The sequence below is a fragment of the Pocillopora damicornis genome, chromosome 7 (genome assembly GCF_964200805.1).
Source record: "Pocillopora damicornis chromosome 7, jaPocDami1.2, whole genome shotgun sequence".
Taxonomy (NCBI): domain Eukaryota; kingdom Metazoa; phylum Cnidaria; class Anthozoa; order Scleractinia; family Pocilloporidae; genus Pocillopora; species Pocillopora damicornis.
Genome location: NC_142676.1, coordinates 23,834,641 through 23,855,419, shown reverse-complemented (window position 1 = coordinate 23,855,419; position 20,779 = coordinate 23,834,641). Strand labels below are relative to the sequence as shown.

The 20,779-nt window shown below is 40.2% G+C and overlaps 2 protein-coding genes and 1 long non-coding RNA gene across 7 annotated transcripts; all 3 read left to right on the top strand.

Moving 5' to 3' along the window:
* Positions 1–1,202: 1,202 nt before the first annotated feature.
* LOC113682212 (tyrosinase-like) lies at positions 1,203–8,145 on the top strand. Of its 2 annotated transcripts, none has more exons than XM_089212440.1 (3): positions 1,203–1,362; positions 4,582–6,013; positions 6,991–8,145. In XM_089212440.1, exons 2-3 carry the CDS (start codon positions 4,597–4,599, stop codon positions 7,137–7,139), a joined length of 1,566 nt encoding a protein of 521 aa, XP_089068566.1. In that variant the 5' UTR covers positions 1,203–1,362; positions 4,582–4,596; the 3' UTR covers positions 7,140–8,145. The 2 variants fall into 2 exon arrangements, with proteins under 2 accessions (XP_089068566.1, XP_089068567.1); XM_089212441.1 differs by lacking the exon at positions 1,203–1,362 and adding an exon at positions 3,158–3,293.
* Positions 8,146–8,438: 293 nt separating this feature from the next.
* Positions 8,439–20,777, top strand: LOC113682213 (tyrosinase). 3 transcript variants are annotated; one of them, XM_089212439.1, is made up of 3 exons: positions 8,439–8,560; positions 12,713–14,144; positions 20,468–20,777. In XM_089212439.1, exons 2-3 carry the CDS (start codon positions 12,728–12,730, stop codon positions 20,614–20,616), a joined length of 1,566 nt encoding a protein of 521 aa, XP_089068565.1. In that variant the 5' UTR covers positions 8,439–8,560; positions 12,713–12,727; the 3' UTR covers positions 20,617–20,777. The 3 variants fall into 3 exon arrangements, with proteins under 3 accessions (XP_089068565.1, XP_089068562.1, XP_089068563.1); XM_089212436.1 differs by lacking the exon at positions 20,468–20,777 and adding an exon at positions 15,056–16,050; XM_089212437.1 differs by lacking the exon at positions 20,468–20,777 and adding an exon at positions 15,056–16,050 and having other exon boundaries at positions 8,454–8,548.
* LOC149043239 (uncharacterized) lies at positions 9,856–11,863 on the top strand. 2 transcript variants are annotated; one of them, XR_016188466.1, is made up of 3 exons: positions 9,856–10,153; positions 10,728–10,829; positions 11,573–11,863. It is a non-coding gene; the product is annotated as an uncharacterized LOC149043239 (long non-coding RNA). The 2 variants fall into 2 exon arrangements; XR_016188467.1 differs by lacking the exon at positions 10,728–10,829.
* Positions 20,778–20,779: the final 2 nt, after the last annotated feature.

Here is a 20,779-nt window from a genome sequence, read left to right as displayed (position 1 = left end):
TTCTGTCAGGAACCGTGAGCTGTGTTAGCCAAATGTTCGTTGTGGGACGAGGATTATTCCCATGGGCCAATGAAAGCATTACGGTCCATTCATGACTTTTTCCTGAATTTCGTGACGTTATCGTGACGCGGATTCTATACCCCGTATGTGTCAACAACTCTACTGTTGATAACCGCTGGCTCTTTACATCGTCAACAATGACGCAGTATATACTCAACTTAAGCAGTTGAGAAATAAGGCCTGAAAAAAATTCAGGCCTGAACGGGAATCGAACCCATGACCTCTGCGATACCGGTGCAGCGCTCTAACCAACTGAGCTATCAAGCCAACTGGGAGCTGGTCAATTGTGAGTTGAATAACAAGCAGTTTGTCATTGTTGACTTATTTCTCAACTGCTTAAGTCAACGTATAAATGTATATACTGCTTAAGTTGAGTATATACTGCGATGATCTTCATTTGCTTAAAATGCTTGTTATTCAGATGAGTCTTTTCCTGTGTACATAGGAGTTGTTTGTGTTTAATCTAAATAATTAAAAAGAAAAAGTTTTGTTGACCTGGGTCGAGTGTTGTGGCACTCATTTCTGTATTACTTATATCTTTCTCATATTGCACTCGGACCCCAAGTTCCTGACAACGAAGCAAAATTAGACATATGTATGCCCTATAAGCAGTATGATTGTTCAGTTAAATATTTACCAAACCGCGCCCCTTTTCGGGGAAAGAAAATACGTTACCTTTTTGGTTGTGAATGGAACTATTTAGGTAAGAACGTTGCTTTTTATCGCTTTAGCCACAATACCTTGTATTTTTCTTTTAAAATTTGCGCTTGGAACGAGATATTGTCGTCTCTCCACCCTACTTCCCCCTTCCCCCCCCCCCCCCCCCACCATTTCCACCATAGCGCGCACCCTCAGAAGCAGACACGCATGACGATCGTAAAAAAAATGTTATTCCTGATTTGAGTAACAATGTTACCAAAATGATATTTGAGAAAACTACAGACAGTTTATTGCTTCAAACAAGAAACCCGTGGTATGGATTGGGGTTGTCTTTCGGACTGGCGAATGCGAAAAATTGTTCAAAATTAAGAACGGTGAAAACACCGGATCATGATCGTCTATTTACAGTCGCATCTAATTTGAAAGCAAGCCTAACAACGGAGCTAGCCATCGACTGGAGCCTGACCGACGAAACATTGCTTACTCCTCCTTTGGTAAACTAAAGTCACGCGGTACATTCCAGCGTTCCTTGGTCATTCGCGCGTTCTTCGGTGGAAGAAGTGTTCAGGAAAGGATACCAAAAGTTTCAGTCCTAAGAAACTGAAGCATTACGAGTGCACAGTTAACAAGCTCGTCGTTCATGTACACTTTGATCTTGTTTTCCTTATGAATGCCGTGTTACTTCCACGTTTGAAGCGCGCAAAGGTTTTTATTCGGCGAGGGAAGTTCCGCGCCGCGGATATGTATGTTGCTAAGTTCCCTTCTTGACGGTAGCTAGGAGAAGTTCGAAGAGATTTTCAACGCACTAAACACCTCTCCACGTTACAGTTTTGTGAATTCTTCAAGCAAACAGCACCTGAATGACACAGAGTGATTGTGTATTCATACAGCAGTGCCGACAAAAAGAGCGCATTCACGGAAAGATTTCTTATTTATGTTCGATCACCGACTGAAAACCGTGTAGAGATTTTGTACCCTCGCATCTGCTGTGTCATGTAGATTAATTCTGAAACGAATTTAGTGCTTTTTAACTAATGCTTGCTGGGATGTTATTCCGTAATTAAACTTGAAATTTATAATATGAAGATAGAAATAATGCAGTTTGTCAAGTTTGTTTGCTGAATCTTGGAGGCAATTCGGAGCTCAAAACAAAACGCAGCGTACAAATCGCCGACGCATACAAAGCTGAAAGCACTACAGCAGTCTTCTGACAAAAAAAGTTTACAGCGTCTACCGAAGATATATTTCACTTTACCCGTTACCATGTTACAGTTTTGTGAAACCTTCAAGCAACAAACAACTGACTGTCACAGACTAATTATATATTCATACAGCAGCATACAAAAAGAGCGCATTCCCGGAAAGCTATATTATTTATGTTCGAACAATAAGTGTAAACCGTGTAGAGATTTTGTACCTTCGCATCTACATACATACATACATACACACTTTATTGATGCTCCCTAAGTGGGCTTTTCAGCTCAATAGAAAAAAGAAAAAAAAAAAAATACAAATATATAAATTAATTGAGAATGTAAATACAATAATATTATAATTACAAAATATATATCAATAATATAATATATCAACTTAATAAAACATTTGCAAGATGACGTCTAAAATTCCTGGGGCATTTTAAGGACTTAATGTTATCATTCAAGGAGTTCCAGAGTTTGGCTCCTCTGAAAGCAAAGGAGCGCTGCCCTGTTGACAGGCGACATAAAGGTATATCCAAAGCACCAGATGATCGAGTTTGTCTATTATGGACTTGAGAACGTGATTTAAACATATCAGCAAGATAGTCTGGAACAAGCTTGTTAATACATTTGTGCATCATAGTAGCGTCATTTAGAATGAGTTTCTCTCTAATAGGAAGCCATTTCAACGATCGCAACCCATCCGAAATATGGTCATACTTTCTTAGTCCCAGAATAATTCGCCCAGCAAAGTTTTGGACTTTTTGTAACTTGTCAATATTGCTACTGCTGGTATTACTCCAGACAGTTGAACAATATTGGAGTTTACTAAAGACAAATGAATTTATTACTAACAGAAGTGTTTTCCTATACAGGAGGTGCTTGATTCTGTTAATTTGGTACAATTTAAAAAGGCATTTAGAGGCAATCTCAGTGATATGTTGGTTATAACTGAGGTGTGTGTCGAGAAGAACACCCAAGTCCTTAACGACAGGCACAGGTGTTATTTCTTTGTCAAAAAGTGTTATACTGAATGATGACAGTTTCTTTAAAAGTTGTGGTAATCCAACAGCTAGAACCTTAGTTTTGTCCGGATTAATCAAAAGAGAGAGCATCTGCTTTGTTATGTCGATTAATTCTGAAATAAATTTAGTGATTTCTATCTAATGCTTGCTAAAGTGTTATTCCGTGCCTTGACTTGAAATTTGTCGCATAAAGACAGAAACAATGCAGTTTGACAAGTACGTTTGCTGAATCCTTGGGGGCAATTCGGAGCTCAAGACGAAACACTTAGTGTAAAAATTGCCCACGCATGCAAAGCTGACGGTACTACAGCCGTCTTCTGAGAGAAGAAAAATTCGGCAGCGTCTACCGAAGGTATATTTTATAGGGAGAGTCTAAAGTCCTGTAAAGACGCCTAGAATTTTAAGAAATCTTGAGAACAAAGGTACGCTGTACTGTCATTCTGAAGAACCTTTTTCTAAGAATCCATCAATATAGATGAGATATAGTTTCTTTGCAATTTAGTTTTACTGTTCAGTCGACTTGTCAACAGAACCACGAAGTAGAGGAACAAGAAGAGAAATTTCAAAATCTTAAGAACAACTAAGCTTGCAGTTTAAAAGAAGACGAAGGTTTGCTTTAATTAAACTAGTTATCAAGGAAGACACGTGATCTTACCTCGACGCTCCAATCTAAATCAAGAGGCGCTCATAGGATTATCGCTACAAATGATTTATATACTGCTCTTGTTGTAACAATGTCTAAGGTACATTTGAAACGATAACTATCCAAGAAACAGAATGCGGATTCTACTCGATGCACATGTCTCAAACATCCGATGATCAAACTATGTTCAGTTCGTCAAAGTCCGCCAGAAATGCATATGCTTTTGTTGTAGGCCGATCACGGATTGATTTCGAGTTTCGGGAGTTACTTCTAAAGAGAGAACCAGGCTCTGACTAAAATCGAAGGAGGTTTTTATGACAAAATAACGAAACGGTCACTAACAATAAAGTTTGATTTTAGGCCGAAAATTATATTTACTAGTAAGACTTGCTATATATGCTTACGGAATGCTTTCTGGGAAATTTGACCCATTTTATGAAATTAATACACTTGAATCGCGGTCAATTATGTAGCTTTGTAAGCTGAGGACCTGATATGATGAACTTTTCTTTTAATTCGAGTCGCAGATATTTTGCGTCAGAAAAGCCGCTCATTTCCAATAACGTTGTGGAGATAATCAGTTTCTCAAGCGAGCAGCAATGGATTTGGAAGTTTAAACCTCTTGGTAAATATTTCGGTGATAGATTCGTTGCCAAAAAAGCGTGAGAACCAGGTGAGAGAGACAACAGAGACACAAGATGTGTTTGGAGCGTACAGTGATAACCCGTATGATATTTAAAAAAAATTCATATTGCCTTAACCTCGTTTGTCTTGAGTTTCATCTTTTCTTCAAAAACAAGCAAAAAAAGCATACCCAATTTTTTCTCTATTTGAAAGTTTTTCTACTATCATCTTCACCATTATTGTAATTCTTATCATCATTGTCATAACCATAATTAAAACTATTAAAATCAGGTAGAGATATCTGTTTCACATAATTATTGAACGTCTAAATTCGAAGGACTGATAACAACAAGACCTAAATTTTGTTTCTCAGGGAGTCGTTCATAAAATGGTTAACCCCACCATCACATACCTTGTCTTTGTTGTTGTCACTATACCCTGGGTTGAAGGCCAGTTTCCCAGAGTCTGCACTGACCGGGACAGCCTGAGAGACAAGAAATGTTGTCCTGTCCCTAAAGGCTTCAACGCACTATGTGGTTACGATGGAGACAGAGGAGAGTGCCGGGAATTGGCCATTCGTGATTGGACAATCAAGTACAGCCTTTACCGATCGTCCCATATGGATGATGAGAGACACAACTGGCCGCGTGCTCTTTACCACAAAGTCTGCAAATGCAACGCAAACTATGCAGGTTACGATTGCAGCAAATGCGCGTTTGGCTACTATGGCAGTACCTGCACTAAGAAGAAAAATTTGATACGAAGAAATTTTCTAAGCCTGACAGCCGAGGAGAAAGACCGATACATGAAATACGTCAGTATGTCCAAGAAGTATACAAGCGACTTCGTGGTTACGTCTACTTCTTACAAGGAGATAAACGAAATCGTTATGAACGGTGATGACCCAAAGCACTTATTTTATGATGTAACTTACTATGACCTGTTCACGTGGATACATTACTATGCTGCACGTGACACCATTTTACCTAATGATAAAAAGAATTCTGATATCGACTTCGCACACGATGGTCAGGGATTTCCCTCATGGCATCGGTTGTACTTGTTGGCATGGGAGAGAATCTTGCAGGAAGTTGGAAACGATGAAGAATTTGCCCTTCCTTTCTGGGACTGGACTGGGAATCCCAATCAATGCGACCCAGCAATTTGCTCTAAAGAGCTCCTTGGCGTAACGGACCAAACTACTGGCACTGTAAAGGGAGATTACTTGAATGACTGGTACGTCCTTTGCACCCGCGAAAAAACCGAGGATCTAACAAAGGCGTGCGACCCCACCGACAAAAGATATGGCTTGAAACGGAACACAGATGATGAGAAGGAGAAGAAAAAGAAGGAAGAAGGATATGATATGACATTTCCAAAAAAAACAGAAGTCAACTTTGCGCTCCGTTTTGAAACCTTTGACCTCCCACCCTACAACAAAAGTTCTAGCTGCAATTTTGAAAACATCCTAGAGGGTTATGCCAGCACCGAATCTGGTCGTCACCATCCTGACGTCCACGGCTTGCACAACCGGATCCACATAGTTGTTGGAGGAGAAATGGGGGACGTACCTTCGGCATCAAACGACCCGATTTTTCCTCTTCATCACGCGTTTGTGGATCGTATCTATGAAAAGTGGTTGCGGAAGTTTAAGAAGGATGCGAATGCGCTATCCACTTACGATGCACCAATTGGTCACAACAGAGATGACGTCATTGTGCCGTTGTTTCCGGTTTACACTCACCAACAGATGTTCAAGAAGTCTTTCGAGTTCGGTTATGATTACAAAGACGTCGATGAAAAAGGTGAGAAAGAATATTTTGCTTTCCATTGTATTTAGGTTGACTTTCATGAGACTAGTTAATTATGAGAGTCAGAACTCCTCTGCCTGCCCAATCTTTTTCAGGCAATGTCCGTGTTTTGAATTGGTTAACTAGATTTTTTAAATCACCCGGCGAAATTTTCGTTTCACCGCGTGGGACGGGGTGCGCAATATGACACTGGCGGGGGTCCAAAGGTGCGGGTACGCCCCCCACCCCCTCACCCCCTTATTTGAGAAAAGTGAATACCGTATTTCCTGGAACAAACGCCTTGGCGCTCATAAAATTTCGGCTAAAAGGGTGATGGGGGAGGGGGAAGGGGGAGGCCGCTTATTGGTAGGAGAGTGCTTTACCGAGGGGGCGCTTATTAAGTTAGCGCTCTGATGAGAAAAAAAATTTATAAGAACAGGTAAAGCACATAAAAGAAATCTACAAGTGCATGAAGACAGAAATATCTGGAACGGAAAAGAAACTCGGGAGCTGAAGCTTAAAAAGTTATATATAAAGTGGCAATAGAGACAGGTTTTCCTTTCCTCCCACCATTTGAGAAAGTGAGGAAGAGGGGGACGGTTACTTCAATTTATGGCCTAAGGAGTGAGCGCTTATTGAGGAAATACGGTACTTATAATCCTTTAAAGATCGATTAATTCGTGAGTGTTTTCCACTTCCCCCTGTGTTGGTATTTTAAATATCACAATAAATTGAAAGTTTCAGTGATCTTACACAAGCATTTCATTTTTTCCTCTGGGAAAAGTTATGGCAAATTTATTTTCTTGCCTTCCAGTCCGATGGTAAGAACATGTCTTGGAGAGAGAACTCTGAGGAGTGTCTATACTCATTCATTTATATTAATTCCAACTCCTCCGCTTCCCACCATTCCTCGTCTCTCCTCTCATACCCTATGCAGTTTGTCCACTATAACTGATGCTATCCAAAATTCACAAGAAAGTATCTTTGAATAGGCAGGTCTCCTGATGACGAGAAAGAAGATGAATCAAAGTCTTTGGGAGATTGTCCAACTGGCCCCCCTATATCTGCAGCGTCTGGAAAGCTGATGTGTTGGTGGCTGATGTCAGTCATGTTAGTATGGCAGCTACTGTTGGCTGATTGAAGACAGGGAGTGGAGATAATTAGCCGGTCTTAAGCTCTTAGTAAGTGGAGATGCGTGAAATAGAAGGGGGGGGGGGCAGGAAGCAAGCAACACAGCGGTCAAACGTCGGGCGTGCGCGAGGGGATCAATTTTGGCAGGCCGCGCGCCATTTTTGTACGCAAAACTTTATAGAAAAACTTAAGAAACAGCTCCTGTCTCCCAAAATAAACGAAAGAAAATTGAAACGTACATCGTAATCTGTAGAAGGGAATAAACGTAGAGAAAAAGAAAACTCGATAATTTTCGAACCCGAAGCTTATTCAAGTACGGATATTTTGTTGATTCACCTTTCCGTTTTAATCTTTAACAAAAACAAAGATGGTTGCAAAACACCTCGACTCACTTGAATGCGAGGCTGTGTATCTTGTTTCTGACATCACTTCACGTAGTAATTACAACCTGCGCACACGTGCAGAGGTTGGACCGCTGTGTTGAAGCAAGCGGGATGCGGTGGTTGCAGTTACTACGGAAACGTCTGCAGATTACGCCCGCTTGCCTGCAAGTTAACGCGCGCGCCATTTTTCACGTGTTCGCTTTTTCGCTCGTCTTCGCTGATGAGGGGCTGAAACAGGCTAAGAGAGAAGAAGTGAGGAGGAAGAAAGAGCAGAGTAGAAATGGTAGAGTCGTAGAATAGAGCACAGTACGATAATGTACAGTAGTATGAAGTACAGTGGACTTAAGTCTGGAAAGATTAGAAAGAATAACTTAGATTAAACAATATAAGAGGGATGAGTTAATTTTTTAGGAGTTTAGCTGTGCTGAGCTTAGTAAAGAAGTATTAAGAACATTACAGAAGCGACTGATTCGCATGTGAAGTAAAGTAATCTCATAATCTAACCATTCAAAAACGCACCAAAGCCTTCAAGAAGACGAAGGTTTTCTTTTTTTTACATATGAAAAGGCGCGTTATATTAGTACATCTCGATATTTAAAGTCTATTTTTCGATTAAATGCGACCACGAGTGAACTGTGTCTATTATTTACTAACCTGCGTGCTTTGCATACGACGGGGGTGAGGTGGGAAGGCGGCAGTTACGCTGGTGCGTATTTTAGGATAACAAGATCCGGGTGGGAAATCCTGGCGATCACATATCGCCATTACATCAACTTTGCCCTTCACAGGCCCCAATTCATCGGCCACGCAAGTTAATTCTTTACCAGTCGTTATTTTGTATTTAATCTACCCCTTATCCGCCCCCCTCCCCCCCGCCTCGCCAACCACTCCACACATTGGGTAAACGAAAGTCACGCGATACATTCCAGCGTTCCGTGGGCATAGGCGCGTTATCTGGTTCAAGGGGCGTTCGGGAAAGGATACCAAAACTTTCAGTCCTAGGAAACAAAAGCGCTACGGGTGCAAAGTTAACAAGGTAGTCGATCAGGTACACCTTGATTATGATTTTCTAGTGATTGCCGCGTTACTTCCACGTTTGAAGCGCGCAAAGATTTTATATCCGCGGGGAAAGTTCCGCGCCGCGGATTATGTATGTTGCCAGGTTCCCTTCTTCTCGGTAGATAGGAGAAGTTCAGAGAGATTTTCAATGAACTATACGCGTCACCATGCTACAGTTTTGTGAAACCTTAAAGCAACAAACACCTGAATGACACAGACTGATTATATCAGCAGTGCTGACAAGATTAGCGCATACCCGGAAAGTTATATTATTTATGTTCGATGAATGAGTGAAAACCGTGCAGAGACTTTGTACCTTCGCATCTGCTGTGTAGTAGTCTCTATTTAATGCTCGCTAAGATGTTATTTCGTGCCTTGACTTGAAATTTGTAGAATGAAATAATGTAGCTCGTCAAGTATGTTTGCTGAATTCTTGGAAGCGATTCAGAGGTCTAGAAAAAACACATGGTGTACAAATCGCCGACGTATGCAAAGCTGACGGCACTACAGCAGTCTTCTGAGAGAGACGCTCACAAGATGATCGCTACAAAGGATTTATGTACTGCTTTCGATGTAACAATGTTCAAGGTACATTTCAAACGATGACTATCCAAGAAACAGAATGCGGATTCTACTCGATGCACATGTCGCAACCATCCGATGATCAAACTATGTTCAATTCGTCAAAGTCCTTAACAGAAATGCGCAAGCTTTTGTTGTAGGCCGATCGCGGATTGATTTCGGGAGTGCTTCTAAAGAAGGAATTCAGGCTCTGACTAAAATCGAAGGAGGCTTTCATGACAAAGTGGCGAAGCGGTCTCTTGCAATAAAGTTTGATTTTGGGCCGAAAATTATATTTACTAGCAAGAAATGCTTTACATGTTTACGGGATGCTATCTGGGAAAGTTGACCCGTTTTATGAAATTAATCCAGTTGCATCGCGTCAATTATGTGGTTTTTTTTATGTGGATTCAAGTAGGAGATATTTTGCACCAGAAAAGCCGCTCATTTCTAATAACTTTGTGAAGAAAATCAGTTTCTCAAGCGAGCAGCAATGGATTTCGAAGTTTAAACCTTTTGGTCAATATTTTCGGTGATGGATTCCTCGCCAAAAAATTGTTATTGGAAACTAGGTCACAGAGACAACAAAGAAACAGGATATTTTTCAAGCGTACAGTGATAACCCGTATGACATTAAGAAAATTCATATCGTCTAATAGCTCTTTCCGATCAGGCCTTTGCCAGATCGTGCAAAATTGCACGATGACGTAAACCTCTTCGGAAATGCTCGTATTACGTCCGATCGCTCTAAAATTCCGACTGTGGCGAGTAAACATTCTAAGCCAATCACATAGCAAATTTTAGCTCCGAACTATCAAAATTGACCTTCGGAGCCCTTTCCGGAAATCATTTTCGTACGACTTCAATCTGCGATAATGGCGTCTGGTGCGAAGCGCCAGAGATACAGCGTAGCTGAGGCTTTAGACATCATTTTTGACGATGGAAGTGAGCATGGTGGTATGTCTAGTGGTGAGGAATCTGAACTAGACAGAAAACTGGAAAATCCTAGCGAAGAATCGAGGTAAGTAATCTATAAACATTCTTGCGATATTTAAATGCGTGACGCACGTGATGTTGAAACAGCGTAAAATTAAATTTACTTTTACTTTTCTCGCTCGAATCCTTGTTTTTTGCCTTGAGATAGACCTGTAGATGTATATTTGTGAATGTAAAGCAATATGTATTGTGATCAAACATGATTTTTGAGCGACAGAGTAAATAATCTTCAACGGAATTTGACAACGCAACGACCTAAATTATCAGCCGATGACAGATCGATCGCATGACGCAGTGCGCGTCCGAACTAAATCAAAACAAATCCTTCATTTCAAAACGATAGTTGTTTATAGATCGACCTGTACATTATCTTGTATGTTTTGTATGTTTTTTAGATGTGGTTCTACTTGTTACACGCTAAAAATTCTCAAAAAAAACAAATTATGCTCGAGAATGAGTGGAATGTTATAGTTTCCGGTTTCACTTCTGAATTGTTTACTCTTGAAAATACTGGTGGTGCATTGCAAGTGAAAGGCTTTTGATATATGTTGCGCTTTATGTATTTTGAGGTTGATTATCTCATTTGTCCCTGTTTCAAGGCAAAATTTCAGAAGTCAAACAAAGAAATATAGTTCCAATGGTTGCACTGTAGACTTCAAGAGGGATTAGTAAATTTGGGCTTGGGGTGATGATAAGATAAGGTCAGACTAATTAGTCCGTATGTCAATCTTCAAACAAAGAACAATAGTTCCAATAGTTGCAGTGTAGACTTCAAGAGGGATTAGTAAATTTGGGCATTTCACTTCTGAATTGTTTACTCTTGAAAATACTGGTGTTGCATTGCACATGAAAGGCTTTTGATATATGTTGCACTTTATGTATTTTGAGGTTGATTATCTCATTTTTCCCTGTTTCAAGGCAAAATTTCAGAAGTCAAACAAAGAAATATAGTTCCAATGATTGCACTGTAGACTTCAAAAGGGATTAGTAAATTTGGGCTTGGGGTCATGATGAGGTCAGACTAATTAGTCAGTGTGTCAATCAGTGTTGACAAGATATGTGTAACACGTCTCAGATTTGTTATCTTTCAACCAATTTTTTATGGAGATGTTGCCCATATAACAAGGAACCTCTTAAGTTAATTTTTGCCTTATTACTTTGTATTATTTGGGTATCACTTAATTCACAGTTCAAATTTAGATGATATTTTATGCTAATTAATGTTAGTTTGAAAGCATTCAATGAGTTGTTTCCTTTTTCTTGGAGAGGAAACATGCATTTCAGGAAAGCTTATTTACTGCTGTTTCAATTGAGCTATAGCTTACTTCTCTTGTGTAAATACTTGGTGAGGAATAAATTTTTCAATAATCTGGGTCAATTTTTATGGTTTTGGGGTACAATTTGTAAAAAAATTCTAATTAATTCTGTATTTGTTCTTTTTCAGCCAGAGTCTCTGGATGATCTTGCCCTTAATTTAAGGAATATTTTATCTTAGAAATGTTTCCTTGTAACTCCAATCCATTCAGGCCCAGGCTGTTTCAAAGTCAAAAGTTGTACAATAATTTATGCAAATTGTATGCCATTTTCTTAGCAGGATTTAAAATCCATGGATTTTTGGAGGCAAATTATATTTTTTCTGAAAAGCTAATTTTGTCCTCTTTCAAATGACATATAGCACTAATCACTAGTGTAAATACTGTTGACAAAAAAAATAAAAGAAAAAAGGTTGCCATCATTTGTCGTTTTTTTAAGTTTAAGCCAAAGAGCTAAGCCTCGTTTGTTAGGTAGTCAGGATATACTGCGCGACTAATTCCCAGAATATGAATAATAATTGCGTGGTGTGAACTGGAAGATAAGTTTCTGGGAATCTGGATCTCGATTCACTTGAAAGGATTTAAACCGGAGATTTTGGATCTGAAAAGTTGTTGCCTTCAAAGTCACAAACAAAAAAATTAAGCTTCTTGAGATAAAGCGAAATTACGGTTCATTGCTGTGAGGATTTTCATGTGACGAATAACTTAGCGTAAAGAATCAAAGAACCAGAATACTAAACAGTACAGGTCAATGTTTTCGAGATGCATAATCCAATCGTTTGTGACATTAAGAGAATAAAAAAAGAAACATTTACTCAAGATTCGATGGCATCCGGCCCTTTTTATATTCTAAAACCTTGCGATCCAGGGTTTTAAATCATTTTAGGGTCTTTTGGCCCTAAAAATTGTAAACACAGTCATTGCAAGATGGATCAGTTAACTTTGGGCTTTAGTTAGATAAAACACGAAAGAAAATGTGTAAAATAATTAACATTTTTCCCCTGGCCTAGTGAGGTTTATAGATAACAATTCTTATTTTGAGTTTCACCTTTTCCTCAAAAACAAGCACCAAAAACACACCGAGTTTCTCTCTATTTGAAAGTTTTCATGATTTCTATTATTATCATCATCATTATTATAATTTTTATCATTATTGTTATTACTATTATTAGAACTACTAAAATTAGACAGAGATATCTACGTTTTATATAATTGTTAGACGTCTAGACTCGTAGGACAGATAACAATAAGACCTAAATTTTATCTCTCAGGGAGTCTATCATAAAATGGGTTACCCCATCATCGCATGCCTTGTCTTTCTTGTTGTCACTTTACCCTGGGTTGAAGGCCAGTTTCCCAGAGACTGCATTGACCTGGACAGTCTGAGAGACAAGATATGTTGTCCTATCCCCAAAGGCTTCACCACACGATGTGGTTGCGATGGAGACAGAGGAAAGTGCCAAGAATTGACCATTCGTGATTGGACATTCAAGTACAGCCATTATCGACCGTTCCAGATGGAGGACGAGAGACACAACTGGCCGCGTGCTATTTACCACAAAGTCTGCAAATGCAACGCAAACTATGCAGGTTACGATTGCAGCAAATGCGCCTTTGGTTACTATGGCAAGAACTGCACGCAGAAGAAAAATTTAATACGAAAAAATTTTCTAAACCTGACAGCCGAGGAGAAAGATCGATACATGAGATACGTCAACATGTCCAAGCACTATGTAAGTGACTTTATGGTTACGCCTACTCCTTACGAGGAGATAAACATAACCCTTATGGAGGGTGACGACCCAACGTACCTTTTTGATAATATCACGAACTATGACCTGTTCACGTGGATGCATTACTATGCTGCAAGTGACACTATTTTACCTCATGATATCACTGAATCTGATATTGACTTCGCACACGATGGTCAGGGATTTCCCTCATGGCATCGGTTGTACTTGTTGGCATGGGAGAGAACCTTGCAGGAAGTTGGAAACGATGAAGAATTTGCCCTTCCTTTCTGGGACTGGACTGGGAATCCCACTCAATGCGACCCTGCAATTTGCTCTGAGGAGCTCCTTGGTGTAACAAACCAAACTACTGGCATCGTGAGGGGCAAATACTTGGATAACTGGTACGTCCTTTGCACCAGCGAACAAACCTCTGACCTAACAGAGCCGTGTGAACCTGATGACAGAAGAGATGGATTGAAACGGAACACAGATGATGAGAAGGAGAAGAAAGTGAAGGAACAAGGATATACTATGACATTTCCAACAAAAACAGATGTCAACTTTGCGCTCCGTTTTGAAACCTTTGACCTCCCACCCCACAACAAAGAGTCTAGCTGCAATTTTAGAAACATCCTAGAGGGTTATGTTAGCACCAAAACTGGTTTTCGCCTTCCTAACGTCCACGGCTTGCACAACCGGGTCCACATAGTTGTTGGAGGAGAAATGGGGGACGTACCTTCGGCATCAAACGACCCGATCTTTGCTCTTCATCACGCGTTTGTGGATCGTATCTATGAAAAATGGCTGCGGAAGTTTAATAAGGATGCGAATGTGCTATCTACTTACGATGCACCTATTGGTCACAACAGACATGACGTCATTGTGCCGTTGTTTCCGGTTTACACTCACCAACAGATGTTCAAGAAGTCTTTCGAGTTCGGTTATGATTACCAAGACGTCGATGAAAAAGGTGAGAATGGATATTTTGCTTTCCATTGTATGTTGGTGTCCATTTTGAATTGGTCAAATAGATTCGTAAAACCAGCCTGCAAAATTGTCGTTTCACCGCGGGGGGTTGAGTGCGCAACAGGACACTTTGCATGAGCGTAGCTGGCGAAGGACTATAGGTGCAAGAACGCCCCCCACCCCCTCCCCCCTTATTTGGAGAAGTGAATACCGTATTTCCTCGGACAAACGCCCGAGTGCCCATAAAGTTGCGGCTAAAAGAGGTTGGGGGGGGGGGGGGTTAAGGGCGCTTATCGGTAGGAGGGCGCTTTACCGAGTAGGCGTTAGTTGAGTTAGCGCACTGATAGGGCAGAAAAATCAAAACAACAGGTAAAATACATAAGGGAATTCTACAAGCGCATGAAGACTGAAATGTCTGGAACCGAAAAGAAACTCGGGAACTGAAGCTCAAAAGGTTTTGGATAAAGTGGCAATAGAAAAGGTTTTCGTTGTATCACCACTATTTAAGAAAGTGAGGAAGGGGGGACGGTTACTTCAATTTATGGCCTAAGGTGTGGGTGCTTTTTCAAGGAAATACGAAACTTATAATCCTTTAAAATTTCCTTAATTCGTAAGTGTTCTCCATCCCCCAATGTTGGTATTTTTAATATCACAATAAATTGAAAGTTTCAGTGATCTTAAGCAAGCATTTCATTTTTTTCCTCTGGGCAAAGTTATGGAAAATTGTGTTTTTGCCTTTTAGTCCGATGATAAGAACACGTCTTGGAGAGAAAACTCTGAGGAGTGTCTTTACCCATTCACTTAATTCCCACTCTTCCGCTTCCCACCATTCCTCGTCTCTCCTCTCATACCCTGTATAGTTTGTCCACTATCACTCTTGATACCCAAAATTCACAAGAAAGTATCTTTGAATAGGCAGGTCTCCTGGTGACGAGAAAGAAGATGAATCAAAGTCTTTGGGAGATTGTCCACAACCTAAATACTACCCTAACCTTCCTAAATCTGCAGCGCCTGGAAAGCTAATGTGTTGGTGGCTGATGTCAGTCATGTTAGTATGGCAGTTGCTATTGGCTGATTGAAGACAAGGAGTGAAGAGAATTAGCCTGCCTTAGGCTCTTAGTAAGTAGAGATGCGTGAAATAGTGAGTGTGGGAAAACTGGGAAGGAAGCAACACAGCGGTCAAACGTCAGATGTGCTCGGGTGGATCAATTCTGGCAGGCTGCGCGCCATTTTCCCGCGCAAAATTTCTAAAAAAACCTAAAAACAGCTCCTGTCTCGCAAAATAAGCGAAAGAAAATTGATACGTGCATCGTTATCTGTAAGAGGAAATAAAGTAGGGAAAGAAAACTCGATAATTTTAGAACACGAAGCTAATTCAAGTACGGGTATCCTGTTGATTCACCTTTCCGTTTTAATCTTTAACAAAAACAAAGACGGTTGCAAAACACATCGACTCACTTTCATGTGAGGCTGTGTGTAACTCGTTTCTGACAGCACTCTACGTAGTAATTACAACCTGCGCACAAGCGCAGACGTTGGACCGCTGTGTTGAAGTAAGCGGGACGCGGCGGCTGCGGTTACCAAGGAGACGTCTGCAGATTACGCCAGCTTGCCTGCAAGTTAACGCGCGCGCCATTTTTCGCATGTTCGCTTTCTCGCTCGTCTTCGCTGATTGAGAGGATGGAACAGGCTAAGAGAGAAGAAGTGAGGAGGAAGGAAGAGAAGAGTAGAAGTGTTAGAGTCGTAGAATAGAGCACAGTACAATAATGTACAGTAGTATATATTACAGTGGACTTACGTCTGGAAAGATTAGAAGGAATAACTGAGTATACCCAATATAGGAGAAAAGAGTTAATTTTTTAGGAGTGTAGCTGTGCTGAGCTTAGTAAAGAAGTATTAAGAACATTACAGTAGCGAGTGATTCGTATGTGGAGTAAAGTAACCTTAAAATATAACCACGCAAAAAAAGCATCAAAGCATTCAAGAAGACGGTCTTCTTTTTTTATATATGTAAAAGCACTTTTATAAAAATCACACCTCGATATTTGAGGTCTATTTGTTGGTTAAATGCGACCACGAGAGAACTTTGTTTATTATTTACTGACCTGCGTGCCTTATGCACGACAGGGGAGAGGTGGGAGGGCGGCATTTACGCCAGTGCGTATTTTAGGATTAGGATCTGGCTGGGAAATCCTGGCGATCGCACTTTGCCCTTAGATCAACTTTCTCTTCCCTTTGTGCACCAGCCACATAAGCCTATTCTTCACAAGTCGTTTATTTTGTATTTAATCTACCCCCTACCCCTCCCCCCCCCGCCAGCCACTCCACACTTTGGACGAAATTCGCTTCCAAAATGTGGCTTCGAAACTCACTTTGCATGGAAGGCATGAGTTCGAACCACGTCGAGGCCTTTTTCTTTTTGTTGTTTTCTGTTTTGTTTTTGTTTGTTTGTTTTTACACGAGAGCTTCCAAAATGCCTGTGGTCTGGCGTATATTAGCTCAGTTGATATTAGCACCCAGCTAGTGTTTGGAAGGCATAGTTCAAACCCAGTTGAAACCGAGAATTTTTTAGGCTTCTCTTTCCCTTATTTCAGTTCATCTTTGTCATAATCCTTTTTTTTTTTCACCTCCAAGTCCGACTAAAATTAATCGCGTTCAATATCAAGGAAAAAATAAAAAACTGCCTAAATTGTCCTCTTTTGTGATATGTGGTTTCGAATCTTAGTAGGTAGTAAAAACCATATGTCCGGTATTCTGGGAGGAACAGGTTGGAGTCCCGTCATAGCGAAGCCTGAATTTTTTCATTTTGCCTATTTTTGCAACTTCTTTTATAGCTGTTCACACGAGGATCATTTCGTATATAAGTTTGTGGTCCACGAAGCGAGTTTTCGATCTGAATTAAAAAACTCTATCAGCTTGTATTTTTTTCTGCTTAAGAATAAAAATCAAAAAAGAAAAAAAGCAGTAGATCGCTCTGGGTTCATTTTGAACTTTGAGACTTCCTTATTTGGAGGAATATTGAAAGAGAATTATAATGACTACTCTGATTGGTCCGTTCACATCTGCTTTCCCAAATATGGCGACTCGTAGAAAATTGCGCCAGTGTGAGTTTTGAAAACACAATCCACCGTCACTTCTAAATTTCGTCCTTGCATAAGATCTAACTTTCTGGTCCTTTTACTTAAAGTTTAAAAGTGTCATATAGGAGTCAGGCGTTAACGTTTGTGGATATTGGGTTTTACAATGTCAGAGTCCGCTTCACCAGAAACAGGAGACTTGGTAGATTTCTCATCAGGCATGGAGGATGAGGAGGATGTCTCTTGGACTACACCATATTTGGATGACATTACAAAAGACGAGCCACCCCCAGAAGGTGAAAACGTGCCCGATGAAAGAGAAGAAACGCCGGCTGTCGAAGATCCAGTATCAGAGCAAGTAGAATCGAAAGAAAAACCAGAAGAACCAGCCACGAAAGGTGAGATTGGCAGTTGTGGCTGATGGTTGTACATTTGTATTTATGTACTGTATTAAGGAGAGGTAAACTTATTGAACTGGTTTGCACGGATGATGTAAAATAGTAGAGCTAATTACGTTTGATTTTTGTTGTAACTTTGCAAATGTAGCTCGAGGAAGAAGAAAAAATTTTACTCTAAGATCGATTGCCGGCAAGCGAACGAACAGACACTGAAGAAGTTTTACTTCAGTCTATGTGGCTCAGTGGCACTGCATCGGAGCGCGGAATTCGACGGTCTGAGGTTCGATTCCTCATGAAAACTCAGAAGTTTTTTATTTGTCCCGCGCTCTTTACAATACGAAAACATCTTTCTCTGCCAGTTATATTTTTGGAAATGGAACCAAATCGTTAAATGAAGGTGAGGTTAGGAAATGAGAGGGTTAAAGAATTAGTTGACAGCGTGGTTTTTAGCAAGACAAAGCCAATTTTAGTTTTGCCCCTGTTTCAATGATACATATACGAAACTATAATATGAGTATTCTTTGTTTGCTATCATTGTGTACCCTGCAGAGCATGCGTAGTTTTGGAGAACGAGTGCTTGGTATTTTCTTAGCGAAAATTATGGCAGCCATCTTTGATTTAAATGGCAAAAGAAGGCTGGGGAGAGAAAGAAATTTGTATCAAGGGGATGAGCGACAGTAAAAAGAAAGGAGAGGGGCGGGGGTGGGGGAGTAGACAGTTGACCGGTTGAACATAGCCTACGGTAGATAGATAGATTCGTGTAGCTTTTGTGCGAGGAACAGGTGTCCTTACAGCTGGCGCGATCGATAAATTAAGCCATTTGTGAATAAAATAATTTGATTTTATCGACAGAATTGATAAGGTAAATTGGCCGTGGGAAAGAGTTTTAAAAAGCTGATGTTTCGAGCGTTTTCACTTTTGTCGAAACGTCAGCTTTAGAAACTCTTACAGTGGCCAATTTACCTTATCAAAATAGTTGATAAAAGTAAATTATTGATCAATACCTTACCCCACCCCACCCCACCCCATTTACCGACGCAGCACTGCACTTTCTTTAGAAACTTATTTCCTTTATTATCAGGTACCCTTTGATCTTGTTTTCCTTATGAATGCTTTGTTACTTCCACGTTTGAAGCGTGCAAAGATTTCAATTTGGCGAGGGAGGTTCTGCGCCGCGGATTATTTATGTTGCTAGGTTCCCTTCTCGATAGTTAGGAGACATTTTCAACGAACTAAACACGTCACCATGTTACAGTTTTGTGAAACCTTCAAGCAAATAACACCTGAATGACATAGACTGATTGTGTATTCATACAGAAGTGCAGACAAAAAGAACGCATTCACGGAAAGATTTATTATTTATGTTCGATCAATGAGTGAAAACAACAACCTTAAAACAACAAACACCTGAATGACACAGACTGATTATATATTCATAAAGCAGTGCTGACAAGATTAGCGCATACCCGGTAAGGTACATTATTTATGTTCGATCAATTAGTGAAACCTGCGTAGAGACTTTGTACCCTCGCATCTGCTGTGTGATGTCGATTAATTCTGAAATGAATTTAGTAATTTCTATCTGATGCTTGCTAGGATGCTATTCCGTGCCTTGACTTGAAATTTATAGTATGAAGACAGAAATAATGCAGTTTGTGGAGTACGTTTGCTGAATCCTTGGTGTACAAATCGCCGACGCATGCAAAGCTGACGGCACTACAGAAGTCTCCTGAGAGAAGAAAAAGTTAGAAACTTCTACCGAAGGTATATTTTACAGGGACACTCTAACTTCAAGTGAAGACGCTTAGAATTCGAAGAAATCTTGGGAATAAAGTTACACTGCACTTTCATTCGAAGAAACCTTGGCTAAAAACTTATAGCATAAATAATAAAAGAACCAAAATAATAAAGAGTACAGGTGAAACTTTTCAAGATGCATAATCCAACCATTTCTGACATAAAAAGAATAAAAAAAAACATCTATCCAAGAGGCAATGTTATAGATGACATCCAGCCCTTTTTAGATTCTAAAAACTAGCGATCCAGAGTTAATCATTATAGGGTCTTGTAGCCCTAAAAAATTGTAAATACAGTCATTGCAAGATGAATCAATTAACTTCGGGCTTTACTGAGATAAAATACAAAAGAAAGTGTGTAAAATAATTGATCTTTTTTTCCTGGCTTAGGGAGGTTCATAAAAAATAATTTTCATTTTTGAGTTTCATCTTTTCTCCAAAAAGAATCACATGAAAAAACCCGGTGTCTCTCTATTTGGAATTTTCCATGGTTTCTATCATCATCATCATCATCATCATTATTATAATTCTTATCATCATTGTCATTACTATTATTAGAACTATTAAAAATTAGACAGATATCAATGTTTTTCATAATTGTTGAACGTCTAGACTCGAAGGACAGATAACAATAAGACCTAAATTTTATCTCTCAGGGAGTCGGTCATAAAATGGGTTATCACATCATCGCATGCCTTGCCTTTGTTGTCGTCATTTTACCCTGGGTTGAAGGCCAGTTTCCCAGAGTCTGCACTGACCGGGACAGTCTGAGAGACAAAATATGTTGTCCTGTCCCTAAAGGCTTAGGGACATGTGGTTACGATGGAGACAGAGGACAGTGCCAGGAATTGACCATTCGTGATTGGACAATCAAGTACAGTCATTACCGACCGTTCCAGATGAAGGACGAGAGACACAACTGGCCGCGTGCTCTTTACTACAAAGTCTGCAAATGCAGCGCAAATTATGCAGGTTACGATTACAGCAAATGCACGTTTGGTTATTATGGCAGGACCTGCACGTAGAAGAAGTTAGCGCACTGATACCTTTGTTTAGGCAGGTCTCCTGATGACGAGAAAGATGATGAATCAGAGTCTTTGGGAGATTGTTTAACTCGTCCCCCTATATCTGCAGCGCCTGGAGAGCTAATGTGTTGGTGGCTGATGTTAGTCATGTTAGTATGGCAGCTACTGTTGGCTGATTGAAGACAGGGAGTGGAGGAATTAGCCTGTCTTAGGCTTTTAGTAAGTGAAGATGCGTGAAATAATGGGTGTGGGAAAAGCGGGAAGGAGGTAACACAGCGGTCAAACGTCGGGTGTGCCCGAGGGGATCAATTCTGGCAGGCCACGCGCTATTTTAACGCGCATG

What these genes read in the sequence shown, in the direction of transcription:
- LOC113682212 (XM_089212440.1), top strand. Translation starts at nt 4,597, where the DNA reads ATGGTTAACCCCACCATCACATACCTTGTCTTTGTTGTTGTCACTATA. An exon ending in CAAAGACGTCGATGAAAAAG is followed by an intron (nt 6,014 to 6,990) that starts GTGAGAAAGAAT and finishes ATCTTTGAATAG; the next exon opens with GCAGGTCTCCTGATGACGAG.
- LOC113682213 (XM_089212436.1), top strand. Translation starts at nt 12,728, where the DNA reads ATGGGTTACCCCATCATCGCATGCCTTGTCTTTCTTGTTGTCACTTTA. An exon ending in CCAAGACGTCGATGAAAAAG is followed by an intron (nt 14,145 to 15,055) that starts GTGAGAATGGAT and finishes ATCTTTGAATAG; the next exon opens with GCAGGTCTCCTGGTGACGAG.